This window comes from Nothobranchius furzeri, chromosome 3 (assembly GCF_043380555.1).
Source record: "Nothobranchius furzeri strain GRZ-AD chromosome 3, NfurGRZ-RIMD1, whole genome shotgun sequence".
NCBI lineage: Eukaryota > Metazoa > Chordata > Actinopteri > Cyprinodontiformes > Nothobranchiidae > Nothobranchius > Nothobranchius furzeri.
The window spans coordinates 82,886,657-82,905,282 of record NC_091743.1 but is presented as its reverse complement, the minus strand read 5'-3'; the positions used below and the strand labels follow the sequence as shown (position 1 = coordinate 82,905,282).

The window sequence follows — 18,626 nt, the reverse complement described above, 5'->3', positions numbered from 1 at the left end:
AGCATTAGAAACTCCACCACACAGCAGAACTCCTCCAGGCTTGTGTTATTTGTGGATCTAAAACATCCACGCTGGTAAAGTCAGTGGTAGTCACGTTGCTGTTAGTCGATCCAAGGCGAGATGTCCAAATATCAGGAAATAAGACTCCAAATCCTGCCGTCTGAAGCTCCGCTGTGAGGTGGCTCATTTCTAGTTCCTGGAAACGGTGCCCAGGTATATTCATTACCCCAGAGAACCAGTTACAAGGCATTCATTCCAACTAGAGACCACTGCAAATACGTTGATTAAATGAGCGAAGTTTTCCTTTAAGACACATTTAAGATCAGTCACTTCTTAGGTTGCAATCGTTTGATTTCAGGCCTGCAGGAATCAGTTATGGTGACTGCATCGCGCAGCTCTGTCCAGTGGGATTCGCTGGTGACCCCTCAGGAGGTCTCACTTCATGCCTGAAGCAGTTTCCCCTGATATTTAAGAAGTTATCAAATCATATTTAGATTATCATGATTAGATTATAATTTCCAGGTCTAATTCCTGGAGTGTGATCAGTTTGTGTGGAGGATTAGCTAACATTGGGGACGCAGAGCAAGCTGCTAAGTCCATTGAATCAGCAGCGGTGGGACAAAGTCGATGAGGAATTTCATTGTTCCGAAGGTATTCCTAGAATCCTTAAAGTCTCCGTTAGACTCCTGGATAAACCCAGATTTAGTTAAGAAGATTAAAGGTTTACATTTGAATTATTATGTTTTATATCAGCTGTTATGGGTAGTTAGCACGTGGCTAATTGACATTATAATGTAGAAAGGGTGATGATTTAGCCCTACTCCCTGCTTATTATGGGATATCTAATCCACCGAGGTGATGACAGACTGAGAAGAGTTTTAGACCTCCAGGGCGTTGTCGACCAGCAGCAGGAGCTGTAAGATTCTTCTCGCCTGGCTGCTTCTCAAACTGCATCTCCTTGACTGACTTTAGCCTGAAATAAACTTTCTGCTTCTCAGAAAAATCATCTGATGACTCAAAAAGTAGGAGAAATTTTGGGTTATTGATAAACTCAATCAGGCTTCCAGCATTTAATTAAACAAATAAGTGTGCTCAACGGTATTTGAAAGGGACAGTTTTGTTTGTTTCTGTTGTTTTGTCAACAACTCGAGAGGAAGCAAAATCGGTTCCTGAGTTTTATTTTTATTCTGACCCATAGCATCAGCTGATTGGAGGGGGAGGCGGTGATGCTTCATCCCTTGTGATGCGTATCATGATGAGGGAGGATGATGCTGCATCATCACAGCTCACACAGCTGGAGGGGAGTCAGTCACATTGCTGCACTTTAAACACTCTTGTCTCTGGGGCTTCTCTTTCTTGAAGATCTGGAGCTGAAACTTTCCCACAGTCAGTGAAGTGCTGTGGGGACAGCAAAGGGTTGGGGGATGGCTTTTTCTTTCCCAGCTGATGTTTTGTCGTTGTTTGTGTGGGCAGGTCTGCAAACGCTGGCGGGATGTTGTGGTTGCTGCTCTGTCTTCTTCCTCTCGGGGGCAGCAGCAGGATCGGGACCCTGGATGTTGCTCCTGGACCCAAAGACAGCCACGGTGAGTTCCAGGCTGTTTTTAAAGGAGCCAGATTATGCTATTTTAAACCTTTGAGAACAAATGTAGGCACAGTTGTAACGTACCAAGTGGTCAGTGTTCACCATCTAATTGGCCACAAGATAACCTTTCATGTGCAGACAGGAAAACACCGTCTGTCTGGGCTCCGACTCCCAAAACCAACCTTTGCCACAGTTCTTGCTGCTGCAGGAAGTCTAAACATTATCGAGGTCTCATGCAGAGCTCCTGCAATCTCACTCAGAGGAAAAGGCATCTTGAATGACAAATAACTTTACAGATTAAATCATGTGATGAATGAACATGATGTTTTAATCAAATGTTTGAATAATCTGCACTTAAACCAGTGATGGCTTTAAAATGGATATTATACCTGCAATAATCCATTTCAGAGCTTATCTTCACCAGATCAGTATGTGCTTGATTTAACAAGTTAATCAATATCTACACTCATAAGATATTAATGTTAATATTCACCTCACATAAGTGTTTTAAAACATTCTCATTCACAAAATGTTAAACACCTTTGTATCTGAAGACGGCGTGGCTTCTGAGAAATGTTTTGATAAAACCCTCAAATCCTGATTTGCCAAACTTGCCAAAATTTATAAACAATGAGTTTGATAACACAAGAATTACCTCTCGATTAGCTGTATCTCCCGATTCGGCCAGGAGGACTGGATCTACCCAACTTTTATTATTATTTCTTAGCCAACAGGCTGCAATATATACCAAGATGGTTGCAAGATAACCCACTAGATGAGTCCTGGTTAGATATAGAACAGACACTTTGCAATATGGTGTGAAGCATGGTGGGAGTATCTTAAAATGACAGAGTCTTCACTAGTACCATGCAGACGCACACCTATCTGGAATAATCCTGATATTTTGCTAGATAATAAAATGATGAATCTTCCGGACTGGAAAAATAAAGGAATCCTATACCTGGAACACATATATGAAGGATTGGACTTCATCCCATTTAAAAGAATAGTCTCCCAATTTGGAATGGATAAGAATAGCTTTTTAGAATATCACCAAATTAAATCTGTAGTAAAACAAAAATTTAAGCTCAATAAAATAGAATTACACACACCACCAAGGGTATTAGACTTCTATAATCTCAAACCCCCCAAACTACTGTCTAAAGTATATAAGACACTGTCCAAAATAGACGATAAAATAGCAATCCCTATTGAAAAATGGGAGGTGGATCTATCAGTCAGCTTTGACCAGAACCTCTGGTCCCAAACTTGTTTAAAAACTTTTAAAATGATCAGACATCCCAATTTACAATTAATTCAGTACAAAATTCTACACAGAGTACACTATACAGGTCATCGGATGTTCAAGATGGGGTTTGTGTCGTCTGACACCTGTACACACTGCACAAACAACATTCCTGACAATTACATTCATGCACTGTGGTCCTGCCCACCTGTCCAGGAATTTTGGGGTAGAGTATGTGAAGACCTGCCAAAGTGTCTGAAATGTTATATCCCAACCACCCCCTCTCTTTGTTTACTGGGAAACCTGGACGATGTCCCGATTGAAACATCTTTGGTTCACGTGGTTCTGACTGCCATATGCATAGCTAAGGAAACTATCCTCTTGAATTGGAAAAATAGAGATACTCTGTGCATTAACCAGAATAGAAATCTTTTGTTAGATCATATTACACTTGATACAGCCTCTGCTTCCACTACAAATCAATCTCTATGGGCTCCTTTGATCAGTTCCATCATATAGCGATGATGGGGGATCATTGATATTGTCCTGTGGGATGATGTGGGTGATGGGGTGGAGGGTCTGAGTTTGGAGTATCCGGACGTTCCCTGGAGGTGGGTTTACTGGGGGTGTCTGTGACCGGGGGGCTGCTGCCCCCGTCTGGAGGTGCCTGGGTTACCTCGGGGGGTGGACTACTGGCGGTTGGGAGTGGGGCCCCTTGGGGGTCTTGGTGGTGGCCATGGGTCGCTGCCTGGCAGCTGCGTTGCCCCTGGGCAGGTCTGGGTGGGGGCCTGGGGGCTCAGGGTGTGGGGGCAGCCGGCCCTCCAAGCTCAGCTGGTCCGACTCGGTCAGATCCTCAGTCTCCAGGAGTTTCAGATGGACAATCTACCTTCCCTGCTTTCCCAGTTACCGGCTCCACCCGGTCCCGCGCCACCAGTCCAGTCAGCTCCAGCGATGGTCCAGGAGGCTCCGCCCCCAGGCCAGCCGGTCCAGGAGGCTCTGCCCCCAGGCCGGCCTGTCCAGATGTCAGAGCCCAGTCCGGCGGCACCAGCCAAGGAAGAGGTCCCGTCTACAGCAGCTCTGACCCCAGCCCAGAAGTTGACGGTCCAGAAGTCGACGGACCAGAAGTCGGCGCCTCCGGGCCAGAAGTCGGCGCCTCTAGACCAGAAGTCGACGCCCCCTCCAGACCAGAAGTCGACACCCCCTCCAGACCAGAAGTCGGCGCCTCCAGACCAGAAGTCGGCGCCTCCAGACCAGAAGTCGACGCCCCCTCCAGACCAGAAGTCGACACCCCCTCCAGACCAGAAGTCGGCGCCTCCAGACCAGAAGTCGGCGCCTCTAGACCAGAAGTCGGCGCCTCCAGACCAGAAGTCGACGCCCCCTCCAGACCAGAAGTCGGCGCCTCCAGACCAGAAGTCGACGTCTCCTCCACTCCAGGGGTCGACGTCGTCTCCTCCAGCGTCTCTGCCTCCGGTCCCCGCCGGTCCTGCCCTCACCAGGCGCGAGCCTCCCAGAGCCCGTCGCTGTCTCCTCCTATGCCCCAGATGCAGGCCCCCGGACTCTACTGGTCCCTGCCTCTTCTCCACCGGTCCCTCGGTTCCCCTCGGCCCTCCTTCCTGGTCCCCCCCTCCCGCCCTGCTCTGTGTTCCTGTGGGCATCTGGAATCCGCCCTTTGGGGGTGGGGGGTGGTACTGTCACACCTTTCTCCCCATTCTGTTTAGTCATGTGCCTCTGTTAATTGCTCCCACCTGCCTCTCATTTTCCAGTCACCCAAGCTCCCAGCCCTCATGTATTTTAACACTCTCAGTTCTGTGTCTTTTGTTTGGTTCATTGTTTCCGTTGTCCAGCGTGTTTTTATATTAAAACATTTGTAAACTGTTCCTGCCTGCCTGCCTGCCTGCCTGCCTTTTCACCCGCGTTTGGATCCTCACCTCCGCTTCACTCACCAGCAAGCGTGACACTGACCCAAGTCTGAAAATGTTTCAGGAGAACGTTTTACATAAACTTCTGTTATAAGACCAGGTATGACTGTTGCTTTGAGAGAAGATGAAATTACCCAGCATGCCCTGCTGAGAAGCCAGCAGAAACAGTGATTACCTCCCGCACTGCAGCGAATTTAAGCTTTGCAGATGGAGCGTTGAGGTTTCACATTTAATTCTGCTCACATGAACGCTGGTCGATCCCTCTGCAGGGAGGATGACTCTCATTACTCTTTGTCCCCCTCAGACCTCCTCACACATCCTCACCCTCCTTTTCCACTTTTATCTCAATGAGCTTCACTAAATATAATTTAACGTGAACAACACTCACAGCTCCGTAAATGTTAAACCAAACTGTTCTGTTATGAAGCTGCTGTGGAGGTATTTAGGTATTTGTTGCCATAGAAACATCCCAACCATCATCCTTTCTGCTTTATTTCCTGCATTTATATGTTTTTTCTTCTTCCATTGTTTAAGCCTGAATGTGTGAAGTGGTGAGGAGGCTGTGACCTTCTTCACTTGAACTAAAATCAGATGCCTTTAAAACCACTTCCTCCTCACTGGTTCAGCTGGTTCTACTGGGCTGTTTTCAGAGAGAATCAACTGGATTTCAGAGGGCACTAGATGGACTGATATTTATTCATTCATTTAATGATTTATTTATTTAATATCCAGTGAGGTGTTTCCCCCTGAGGGAACATACAGATGGTTCTGATTGGATCAGACATTTGGGTTCTGAAGCTGAGAAGCACAGATTGACAGTAGGCTGGCCGAAATGACTCTTACATCAGCCCGTGGCTTTTAGTACATCAGCAGCTGAAAGGTTAGAAAGCAGTTTGAACATAGGTGCCAGCATGGATCTCCTCAAGGAGGAGATCCTGCAGTTTTTGTGTCTGTGTGCCAGTGGCCATACGCCTGCAGCTGCTGTTGGTTTGTTTTCTGAATCCCAGCAGGATTTCCACTAATGAAACCGCAGCACCGTCACAGGAATTCACTACTTTTCTCTTGAGTTTCAACACAAGTTCTAACAGAAGCGTTCAAAAAGAAAGAAAGAAAGAAACCAACAAACATCACAGTGTAAAGATCCAACAGAGACTACCGGTTTTACTTCTGAAAACATTTCTAAAAGAAAAAAAAAAGACATCGATGCGGGCTAAAGCAGCGGCTGCCTGAAACCTCATCACCTACTTTATTATAGTCTGAGAGAAAAGTGTCAGGAAAAGAGAACTAAGATCTACAGACTATTAAATGTTAAAGCTGTTGCGTCTGAGTCATCAGGGAATCCATGGTAACGATGGTCTTATAAAGGGACACTAGGCCGTTTTGGCTTGCTTTTGGCACCCCCTAGTGTCCATTTAGTAGAACCAAAAGCAAAGCTTATCTCCTCGTTGTGCGATCGTCTTTTTAACATCTTCATCTAACATCTGAAATGTCTCCCCAGCCTTCATTAGTGTCTACAGGAGTCATTCATCACTAAATTAAACAAATCAGCTGTGTTCATGATCTAAAACATGCAGGAAATGTGCTGGAAGCAGACCGCAGCACCAGCTTTGTCAGCTCCAACAGAACGGGACCGGCACTCTGAAGGTAAAAATGCGGTATTCTGGCCACAGAGGGCAGTGGGGGTCTGAGTGATTAACCCTGTAAAGCATCATTTTAGCACACAGTGGCTCAAGGAAATGATTTAAAAATATGAAAAAGTTGCTAAGTATCTCTTTAAGGTTACCACGGTAACCACCTGGCTTAGGTATTTATCTGACAAAATAAAAATAAAAAACTCAATGAGACTGATTCACTTAGTGTGGATTTTGCTTGTTAATTGTTTATATTTAATTATCTTTTAAATTGATCAAAGACATAAAGTGTTATACATTTAAAGTGGCGGTGCCAGGTGATAGGGGCAGTATATATGGATGGCCATTAGGGTCAAAAATCCCTTCATCAGATCGTTCAACCTTCATCACTGACAACGCGTGAAGAGGTAAATGTGTAAAACAACAATGTTTATAAATGGTTAAAGTTTTGTAACCTTTTCTTACAAATCAGTAAATGCATTTTGGCCTCACAGGCTCCTGTAGAAGGAAACACAGTGTCTAATATGGCGTCGCCCAGAGACTTGGACCCGCTCCCATGTATTTTAGACCCGATTTCTATGGTTACGTGTTACAAAGAACAACACACGCCCACAGAAAACACCACCACCTCCACACGACCAGCCTCTGTGCCTGTCTGTTGCCAGCGTGAAGAGGACACTCATCACCATCAACGCCCAGAAAGCAGCAGGTCCGGACAACATCCCTGGTAGTGTGCTGAAAGACTGCGCAGAGGAGCTGAAGAATGTCTTCACAGACATCTTTAACACCTCCCTGAGGCAAGCCATTGTCCCATCATGTTTCAAGACTGCCACCATCATACCTGTACCAAAGAAACCATCCCCAGCTTGTTTCAATGACTACCGCCCCGTGGCACTGACACCCATTATTATGAAGTGCTTTGAACGACTAGTCATGTCACACATCAAATCCACCCTACCCCCCACTCTGGACCCATACCAGTTCGCATACAGAGCAAAACTATCTACAGAGGATGCAATCTGCTCTGCCCTCCACCCAGCCCTAACTCATCTGGACAAGAAAGACATATGTGAGAATGCTGTTCATAGACTTTAGCTCAGCATTCAACACAATAATACCACAACAACTCATCTGTAAACTGGACAGACTGGGCCTCAGCACCTCCCTTTGCAACTGGCTGCTGGATTTCCTCAGCCAGAGGCCACAAGTGGTGCGTGTGGGCAACAAGGTCTCAAACAGCATCACCCTGAGCACGGGGGCTCCACAAGGCTGTGTGCTGAGTCCTCTGCTCTTTACCCTGCTGACACATGACTGCGCACCAACCTACAGCTCCAACCACCTTGTGAAGTTTGCGGATGACACAACGCTGGTGGGGCTCATCACCAAGGGCGATCAGACCCACTATAGGAAAGAGGTTGAGCTCCTGACCACTTGGTGCAGAGACAACAACCTCCAGCCAAATGTTAGTAAGACCAAGGAGATCATTGTCAACTTCCAGAGAGGCCACATCAACTACCCCCCATTGACCATCGACGGCGCTGCGGTGGAGAGAGTGAGCAGCACGAAGTTCCTGGGGGTGCACATCAGGGAGGACCTCTCCTGGACCACCAACACAGCTTCACTGGCCAAGAAAGCACAACAGCACCTCTACTTCCTGCGCAAACTCAAGCGGGCAAGTGCTCCACCACCCATCCTGATCACATTCAAAAGAGGAACTATTGAAAGCATCCTCTCCAGCTGTATCACTGTGTGGGGCTGTAGCTGCTCTGACTATAACAGGAAAGCTCTACAGCGCATTGTGAGAACAGCTGAGAGGATAGTTGGTGCACCACTCCCCTCCCTGCAAGACATTTACACCACTCGCCTCACCCGCAAAGCCATCACAATTGTCAACGACGCCACCCACCCTGCGCACTGTCTGTTCAGCCTCCTGCCCTCTGGAAAGAGATACAGAAGTCTCCGTTCCCGCACTACCAGGCTCACCAACAGCTTCGTCTACCAGGCTGTGAGACTGCTGAACTATCTTCCCTCACAGATCCCAGCCAGCAGAATCACCAGGGTGACAGGAGTATAGGATGACAGACTGGAACCCCCCCCCCCCCCCCCCCCCCCCCCCCCCCACACACACACACACACACACACACACACACATATACATGCACATTATACAAAAAGGAAATAGTGGTTGAACCAAGAACGGGGTAAACATTTCTGATTGTAAACAACTACCTCTGCATTGCAATTGCACACACCTGCTGCTATATGTTTTGTATATTATTAGCGATATTTGCCTGTTTAATATGATCTTATTGTTAGGGATGTTTTTTGTTTTAGTTATTGTTGGGCATCTGCACTTTATGCTAATGCCTACGCATGGGACAGTGTGAAACGTAATTTCAATTCCTTTGTATGGCAAGCACATTCGAAGAAATTGACAAATAAAGTATTCTATTCTATTCTATTCTATTCTATTCTATTCAAAGCCACCAATATTTTTCAACTACTGGGTATCATTTAATAAATTTTCAGCATTTCGATGGATTTTTCCAAAACTGTACGGTAAAACCTACAAATTGTCTCTTTAAATAGATTAACATTTCTTTCATTGAAAAAGTTTTGTCTATGAGGCTCGTTAAGTCATTTGTCCTTTTACTTATCCACCCCGTTGAGCCACTTTTGTGGGTTTTAACAGATTATCGTCATTGTGTGCAAACAAAGAGCCAATATTCCCATCTCAAAGTTTTTTATATAAAAGTTAAACTCAGACTTTCAGAATAGAATTTCATCTCTGTTACAAACAATGTAGATTACGCGACGGCATCAGGAACCAGCTTGTTCCGCCCAGTAAGGTATAGAGCCGTCCAGACGCCCCAGCATGCCTTGTGGCCTGCTTTATTTCTGAGAACTAGTTGTTTTTTAATAAAGTCCTGCAGTGCAGTTCCCTGAGCTCCTTACAGCCAACAGAAGGCCTTTTGTTTCCTTGCTGTCAGCCCACCGCTGCTCCGTACGCGCTCTGATGAATAACTGCTCTCCTACTGTTGAGTTCAGACCAGGACACCAGCATCTCTGGCTTTTATAACACAAACCTTATAAAACATGTATTCAAATCGATTTTTTCATTGAATCTACAGACATTTCTAGCCGTAATCCTCTGGGAAGAAGCTGCCGTCCACCGAAACAAAAAACAATTGATGCAGGAACCATGGAGGAAGCTGCAGCTGGGATACCCAGTGTGTCTGAGCTGCTCCTCATCCTCATTCCTTAAAGACAACAAAACTGTGTACTGCACCTTTAACAACTGTTTACTTACGCTTAACTACGCTGCTCATTTCTCTCCACATCACCTTTCTCACACTACATGTTTAGATGTCAGGTTACTGTAGAATTTGTCTCTAAACGTGAGTGAGTGTGTGACTGCGATGAACAGAAGACCTGTACAAGTGTTGTACCCCGCCTCTCACCTGGTGACTGCTGAAGATAGACACCAGCTTCCTGTGGCCCTACTGAGGATAGAAGGAATAAGACGATTAATACATTTTGATATTGTATCCAACCCCACTACAAGAGAATGTGTTTCCTGCAGAGAAATAATCCTGCAACTGTTTAAAAACTCTGATTTACTACGGAATTATTGTGATTGACAGTTAGCTTTTTTCTGGCGTCATTAAATCAATGAAAACAGATTTACTAAATCTCAGATGAACTCTTAAAGTGGGGCACGAACTAAAAAGTTGAAAGAGGTCTGTAACATTTAGGTACACTTCAACTGTGAGAGAGGGAGAGTAAAAAATACAGGAAATCACATTATCTGATTTTTAAAGATTTTATTTGTATCATGGTGCAGAAAGTAAGTGTTTAGCGCATGTGTGTGTGTGTGTGTGTGTGTGTGTGTGTGCGTGTGAAATGTGTTTGTGTGTGTGTTTTTGTGCGTGTGTGTGTGTGTGCGTGTGAAATGTGTTTGTGTGTGTGTGTGTGTGCGTGTGTGTGTGTATGCGTGTTGTGTTTGTGTATATGTGCATGTGTGTGTGCATGCATTCGTGTTTGTGTATGCATGCTGTGTGTGTGATTGTATGTGTGCATGTGTGTGTGTATGCGTGCATGCGTGTATGTATGTGTGTGTGTAGGTGTGTATGTGTGTGTGTGTGTGTGTGTGTGTGTGTGTGTGTGTGTGTATGTGTGTGTGCGTGTATATATGCATGTGTTTGTGTGAATGTGTGTGTGTGTGTGTGTGTATGCATGAGTGTGTGGAGGTTTGTATGTTTGTTTGTGTATGCGTGCGTGTGTGTGTGTATGCATGTGTGTATGCATTGCATGTGTGTGTGTGTGTGTGTGTGTGTGTGTGTGTGTGTGTGTGTGTGTGTGTGTGTGTGTGTGTGTGTGTGTGTGTATGCATTGCATGTGTGTGTGTGTGTGTGTGTGTGTGTGTGTGTGTGTGTGTGTGTGTGTGTGCGTGCGTGACTCCAACAACCTGATATTCTAAAATTAAATGAAAATTAATAGGGATGAGCCGGAGTATCCGGTACGGATAAAGCATTTTTGACGAGTACGAGCATGACACGAGTAAAACTCGTAAATATCTATAATCGTGCTGAAGGAAAATCCTCATTGGGTAACTGACTGTCTTCACGCTCTCTGAATGGCCTGTCAAACAGAGCGCCCGCCCCTCCCTACACACAAAACTCTGCAGACGGGAGCTCACAGCTCAGTCTGCGTCCGGTCCATCCACGCACACACACACACACAGTAACGGATCTCTCTGTGCTTGCTTCACTGTTCACATTTCTTCAGTACTCCCTATGTTTTCTTCAGTTTGCTTCTTTTAAAGTTACTTTAAAGTTATTTAAAGTTACTTTTTCGTAACGTACGTGGTGCATTTGACAAGACAGAGCTGAAAACGGCTCTTGCTGCGTCAGTCACTGCCTCCGCTCCGGTCGGGTTTTTTTTTTCCTCTCTCTCTCTCCTCTTCCTCAGGATACACTCCCTCTTTCCTATTCACTCTCTCTCTTTCTTTAAATTTTTTAATCACAATTGTCTATTTTCTGATCATTTAAAATGTATTTTAATCATTTTCTAAAATCTTTTGCTATTTTACATGTTTTGTTTTTGTGAAGCGCCCCGTGATTTTTATCTTGAGAGGCGCTATAGAAAATATCTTTTCTTCTCTCTCTCTTTCTCTCTCTCTCTCTCTCTCTCTCTCTCTCTCTCTCTCTCTCTCTCATAATTAATGTTCTAATTTTATTGAAAAACTTGTTCTGTAATAGTTCCTGTACTATTGTGATCAAAAACATTTAATCTGAACTCTGAGGCTGCTCTGTAAAGTTTTCAAATAAACAATACACATAGCAACTTCTGATCAGACTTAAAATAACGTATTGATGTAAACCACGCCCACTTACGGTTAAACTACACCCACTTCCGGGTTATGCCACGCCCACTCCGAGTACAGATACAGATGGTGTACTCGCTCATCCCTAAAAATTAACAACTTGAAATATTTACTATATATCTATGTTTACTGTAACAATAAATGATTGGGAAAATGATTATAAAACAAAGCCAAAATAATGCAGAGAAACCTTTAATAGCAATGCTTCCATTTTATTTGTTGTTTTTATTTTATTTGTTGTGTGCTTTTATCTGCTTTCATGACAAATCTCTTTTCATAAGAAACCTTATTCAGTTGAAATGAATCGGGTCAAAGTTCTGACCTGGCTTCAGCTCAACAGCAGCCTCTGAACTGGTTTCTGATGATCAGAGATGCAGGAAACTGATCACAGAGCAGCAGGAAGCTTAACTCACCGCTTCAGAGAAAAAAAAATTCTGATCTGAACCAGAACTCTTCTATTAGGTTTGTTTGAGTCATCAAGTTTAAACCACTCTAAATCTAACAGCATGGCAGCAAAAATAATCAAACATTTTACTCCGACATCAGAAAAAGAAACCATTTTTTCTGTTTCTGCTCGAAATCTGATAATTAATATTTTTGTGAATTTTCATGGAAGTCTTTATTTCTTATTTATTTTATCTGATCAGAGCTGGCGTTTGACGTGAACACGAGGCCTCAGATTTACTACTGCCGCTCGCCCAACATGGAGGACTTCACCTGCTGGTGGCATCCGCTGGTCAATCTGACGGATGGAGAGGACGTCACCTACACTCTCATATACTCCAAAGAGTCAGTAACACACACACACACACACACACACACACACACACACACACACACACACACACACACACACACACACACACACACACACACACACACACACACACACACACACACACACACACACAGTTTTGATGCTGGGCTGAGTCTACATTCTGAAACAAGCCTCCCATCAGCATCACTCCGGACTTTCCGGGTCATGTGAGCGCTGTTGTTCAAATCCCCTTTGATTTCTGCTGCAGCGTGAAGCTTTTAGGACATCGATATGCGAGAGCAGCTCTGCATTTCTGAACCTGATCTCACGTGGACTCAGACGGCTGCTAGGCGGCCACGTGCCCTCCAGTGCCAAACAGGAAGCATCGGCAGTAATCAGGACAAATTGGATTGTATCTTTGACCTCGATGGCTTCAGCACTTAAAGCCCGTCTATTGTTGTCATCCTGATGCTGAAGAGTCAACAAATGTAAATCTGGGATTATCTGTTTAAAAATCTGATGGAGGGAAAGTTCTGACTTGGTGATTTTACACTAATAAGTACTCACATTTGTAGCATAAATATTGTCTAACTCAACTCTTTTAAGGATGAGATCATGTAATGAATCTGTAGCATGCATCACGCATTAAATTTAACAGGAAAGGATTTAATTTACTAGGCAGCAACTATGGCTACGCATACTCAATAGTTTGTTGATGTGGATAAATTAGGTGATTTGATCTGTTGAGGTGCAAAAACTCAGATTTACTGACTGACCAATAGCAAAAAGCTGTGCTGTTTTGAAGATTGCTAAAACTATTTTAACCACCTGTCCTTTACGGGCTCTGAAATGTTCTGGGTGACATTTAACACCAGTAAAGCATCAGCTGATGCTGCAAAAGCATCCATGCATCAGGGAGACTTAGCTGGTTGAGTCAGTGAGGATTTAGTTTGTCTCAGTGTCTGACTGTAATCAGCTCTGCGCTTTAAGACAATCTGCTGCTTTGTGACCTTTGGAGATCTGGAGGCAGGTTTGGTCTCAACCTGCTGCAGAAACAAAGTTCCTCCAACCAGAGTTTAAATCTCCTGTCTAAATATAGAAAACTTCATTCAAAAAACATTTTAATGTATTCATGTACTTTATTTTACTCATCCTGTTGAAAAACATCACTTTAGAAGCAGTAAAGCAGAACGAAGATTAATCTAATTTAATGTGGCCACCGGTGGAGAATTTTACTGTAGTGTCCTTGGGCAAGACACTTAACCCTCCCTGCCTGCTGGGGGTGAGCCCAGGGCAGCTGTGGCTACTTTGTAGCTCATCACCATCAAATCAAATCAAATCAAATCAAATCACTTTTATTGTCACGTCACATGTGCAGGTACACTGGTACAGTACATGCGAGTGAAATTCTTGTGTGCGAGCTTCACAGCAACAGAGTTGTGCAAAAATACAGTAATGTAAAAACATGTAAAATATAAAAATGGCTAATCTAAATATACAAATGAATAAAGTAAACAATAAAATAAGAGATATAAAATATACAGATGTTGGTATGTGCAAAACAGTGGCATTAATGTACAGTATGGAGCGTGTAATGTTGGAGTTTCAGTAGTGAGGGTGAGGTGTCTGCGATGTGTTCAGCAGTCTGATGGCCATCAGTGTGTGCTTGGGTAAATGATACACTGTGGTGTAAAGAGCTTTGGAGTCCTCTGACTCTGAAAAGCGCTTTACAAGTGTGGGTCATTTATCGCTTAATCTGACCCTTTCTTAATTATCACACTCATTATAATCCAATTCAATTCGGTTTAATTATGTAGCGCTAAATCACGACAGAAGTCGTCTCAAGGCACATCACAAAGTAAACATTCAAACTGAGTTCAGTTAATTAAAGGTCAAGGTCAGCTTTTTTATAGAGCACTTTAACTGTTGCTCGTGCAACCACATGAAAAACACACTGACAAATAAACATATTTAGAAGTTAAAAAGTGGAGAAATAACAAAGAAACATTAAAACCATGAATGAAATGACAGGTTGAATAAAACAATAGGGAGCTTAAGTCACTTTCCGCATCACGGGTCCCCGGAAGAACGAAATAATGAACGCAAGTCAGCGAGGCTAAAAACTTTTCTAATCCGCTTTGCCTTACGCCCTGGATCGCACATATGTTGTACTGCAATTTAAATGAAAAGTCATGATGGGTGTTTCGACCACGCCAGTCACGTACTTTGAGATTTATCAGCTTGTAAAAGTTCGCAATTAGCATGACTACACACCAGAAATAGGCACGTCGCATATGTGACGTCACCACATAATCTCCTCCCCCTAGCGTAGCTGCTACTTACCACATGACCAGATTTATGGTGGTTCTTTCCTCCTGTGGGAAGTTTGCTTAACTTACAGCCGTTTTCCCTCAGTTTCGTCCGTGTCTGGTTCGATGACGTCACTTTCGTGAAGCACATTTGTAGTCCTGGACTTATTTTCGCACAAAACCTAAAATATCGTTCCCGCGTTCGAAAATAAGCACGTTCTTGGTATCAAACTGTGTCTTTAAAATTCACGGACATCATATGTGAAATCCGTGGCACAAAACAAGCGGAATTAGAAAATAGCGTTTTTAGCCCCGTTGACTTGCATTCATGTTTTCGTTCTTCCGGGACCCGTGGTCCAGAAGTAGGTGGGTGTGACTTAGGCTCCCTATTACAACAAAGTCATGTAATAAAACCACAGTAAAACTAAATTAAAAGTAAAAGAATAGCTACGCACATTAACCAATATTAAAAACCAGATTTATGCCAATCACTTAAAAGTTTCCTATGTAAGGTTATTTATTGTTAAGGCCTGTAGAAAGCTCCTTTCATGTCTGGATCTTCTCCAGCTAGCAGACCTGCGTTCTTTACTTCCAGGGTAGGAAGACCGATGGCGCTCCTGAAACACATCCAAAAATGACCATTATTTAGTAGGCTGGTTGCTTCATAAAGAAAAAGCATAGAAAATGGTACGAACAAGACAACGTGACCACCTGAAGTCCTCCCTTCCTCTGTCAAAGGGCCCAGAATCTTTTCATGCATTAGTTTTTATCCATAGCTTGGCCCTCCCCATTTGGTGACATGATCCAGTACACTCTGTCTTACTTTCTGTACTGGACAGATAAACAACGGATACATGACCTACGCCGTGTCCCAGATCATATATTATCCAACAATAAGGAACCCAGGTGATTGCATCGAGTCGCTGACTAGTGTCAGTCTTTACAGCAATCCTCATACCAAGCAAGCATGTAGCGACAGCGGAGAGGAAAACTCCCTTTTAACAAGAGGAAACCTGGCACAGTACGAGCAGCCACCCACCACGACTCACTGGGGTCAATAATAATAATTAAAATAACACTGCTAAATATTATCATATAAAAAACTCATGAGATATAATGAATTTACAGAATTATCTTGAATTAATCCAATGTTAAATATTATTTTGACTCATCCATAATAATTTTTCTAATTGGAGTTCATGTTGTTTGAAGATATTTCATCTCTCTTCCTAAATTGTTCTTCAGATTATTCTGGATTTTGTAATTCAGGATTTATAAAATGTAGAACCATAAATACTAATCAGGAACATTGGAGCCAGGTGAGTCGTTCATCACCCCTTCCATCAGTGATCTTTATGACTAGGTGATGGCAAGATGAGAGACAGAGTCAAATCAGAACAAAATAATACAATTAACTCAAATTTATAAATAATTAGTTATTTTAAACCTGAAACACCGAACCTTCTTTGATTTTTTTCAAATATGTCCTACAGGATTATTAAATAAACAAAATATTTTAGTGTCAAACACTCAACCTTGAAGAACTCCAAATTTAATCAAGTCAAGTTTTTGTAGTTGTTTGGTTTATTTTCTGCAAACCAGGTTACCTTAAAAGAATCGAACTCACAGAGGATTAGAGCATAATATTGTTCAGTTTTCTTTGCAAAGGGAGAACGGTGAAGCAATGACCTACAGACCCGTAAGCTTGGTTGACACAGTCTCAGAAAGCTGAGCTCTGTCGGGTCTTTTATTGAGACACACACAAAATAACACACACACACACACATCTCATCACATTCCTCTCCGTAGACATTCAGGAGAAAAGTTGTTTTCATATAGGGAGTGAAACTAATGCCACAACTCCCTTATACAGAAACAGGTGCATTCATTCAACCTGCTGGTTCCCGTGGAGAAAAACAGATAACACACAGCCCAGCGTGTTCTAGGAAGGTCATTGTTCAGTGGGGAGACTGGCACGGGAAAAGCTTGCATTTAATAAAAACAATTATAATGAGAAGAACAGTAATAATATCGTTAATGTCAGCAATTTTTACCTAACAGTAGTTTTTATTTTAAAGAGACAATGTGTCATTAATCTCTGGAAATATCCATATAAATGTTGTTGAAATGAATGAAAAGATGGCCAGTTGTTGAAAAATATTGGAAGTTTCATAACATATAACCATAAAAAAATCTGTTCTAAAACTGGGAGTGGTCTTAAGTCTCTGGGTGACACCATAATGGATGCCATGTTTCCTTTTACAGGAGTCTGTGAGGACAAAATGCATTTACTGATTTGTAACAAATGATTACAAAACTTTCACCATTCATAAACGTTGTTTATTTTCACATTTACCTCTTCACTTGTTGCCAGCGTCATTTAGCTGGAGGTTGCACTCCCAAAGATTTTTTACCCTAATGGCCATCCATTGGTAAGGTCTTATTTGAACACAAAAATTTTGCTTGCTTGCAATGATGTAGGTATGTACTTTTCCCTATCACCAGGGAAAATACACACTCAGTTTAACTCCAAAAATTAGTTATTTGAGTCAGTTTATTTATTTAGTTGTTTGTTTATTTTTGCAGTAAGGGGCCATCACACGAGTGTCCGGACTACGTTTCTGGTGGTTCCAACAGCTGCCATTTTGACAGCAGCCACACATCCATCTGGAAGATCTATTGCATGAAGGTGACGGCGATGGCCGGCAGCAGGAACTACACCTCCCAGGAGCACTGTCTGGACGTGGCTGAGATAGGTGAGTGGCTTTAAACATTTCTGTTTCTCTAGCAGTGCGCCAGAGTTTCTGCAGTTTCATCGTCCTGGAGTTTTGATTTTTAACAAACAGGCTTCCTTCTGATGAGCCTTTAGAAAAAGAAATGAAGAATTGATTTAAAACGTTCTGTGAAAGGTGAAAATGGAGGTCTGGTGTGATTAGATGCTGAAACGCTCAGGTGTTGAAAAGAAAAGGTGTTGGAGAGCGATGAACGTGTGAACCCAGAGGGTGAACAAAGGGTTACAGAAGAGGTGATCATTTGGATGAAAAGCCAAAGATTTCATTTTTAATTTTAAAATACACGACATCTGCAAATAAAATAAAACAATTTTAATATCTTTTTCCTTAAGAATCATGACCTGAAATATTAATAAAATCATCTGATTAAAGAATGAGACATTTAGAGGATGTAGGTTTAATTTCAGGTGTTTTGAAGTTTTTTTCCAGCCACATTAGAAATGCTGCTTTAGGTCCAGCATGGACGAAGTTACAGCAGGATTACTAAATAAAACCAAAATATCTAGAAATGTCTTTCTAAAAGACATTTTCTAAAGAGACTTTCTAACTTGGGCTGCACAGTGGCGCAGTGGTTAGAGCTGTTGCCTTGCCGCGAGAAGGTCCTGGGTTCGCTTCCCGGCCTGGGATCTTTCTTCATGGAGTTTGCACGTTCTCCATGTGCATGCGTGGGTTCTCTCCGGGTACTCCGGCTTCCTCCCACAGTCCAAAAACATGACTGTTAGGTTGGTTGGTCTGTCTAAATTGTCCTTAGGTGTGAGTGTGTGTGTGTGTGTGTGTGTGTGTGCATGATTGTTTGTCCTGTGTTGCCCTGCGATGGACTGGCTCTCTGTCCAGGGTGTACTCCGCCTGATTGGCCATTGACCGCTGGAGATAGGCACCAGCCCCGCCCCCCCCACCCCCACCCACCCACCCACCCGCAACCCTACGTGGACAATCGGGTTCAGAAAACTAATAGATTTTCTAACTTCTTAAACACCGAGGTTGAAATGAATCTGTTCCAGGTC

The 18,626-nt window shown here is 43.2% G+C and overlaps 1 protein-coding gene across 1 annotated transcript in view; it reads left to right on the top strand.

Annotated features, from left to right (window-relative positions):
- Positions 1 to 18,626, top strand: part of LOC107384629 (prolactin receptor) — a 48,810-nt gene that overhangs the window by 15,481 nt on the left and 14,703 nt on the right. Inside the window, exons 4-6 of the mRNA XM_070549805.1 lie at positions 1,474 to 1,583; positions 12,412 to 12,553; positions 17,417 to 17,586. Coding sequence (XP_070405906.1) covers positions 1,474 to 1,583; positions 12,412 to 12,553; positions 17,417 to 17,586 — 422 coding nt within the window. The remainder of the gene's footprint in view (positions 1 to 1,473; positions 1,584 to 12,411; positions 12,554 to 17,416; positions 17,587 to 18,626) is intronic.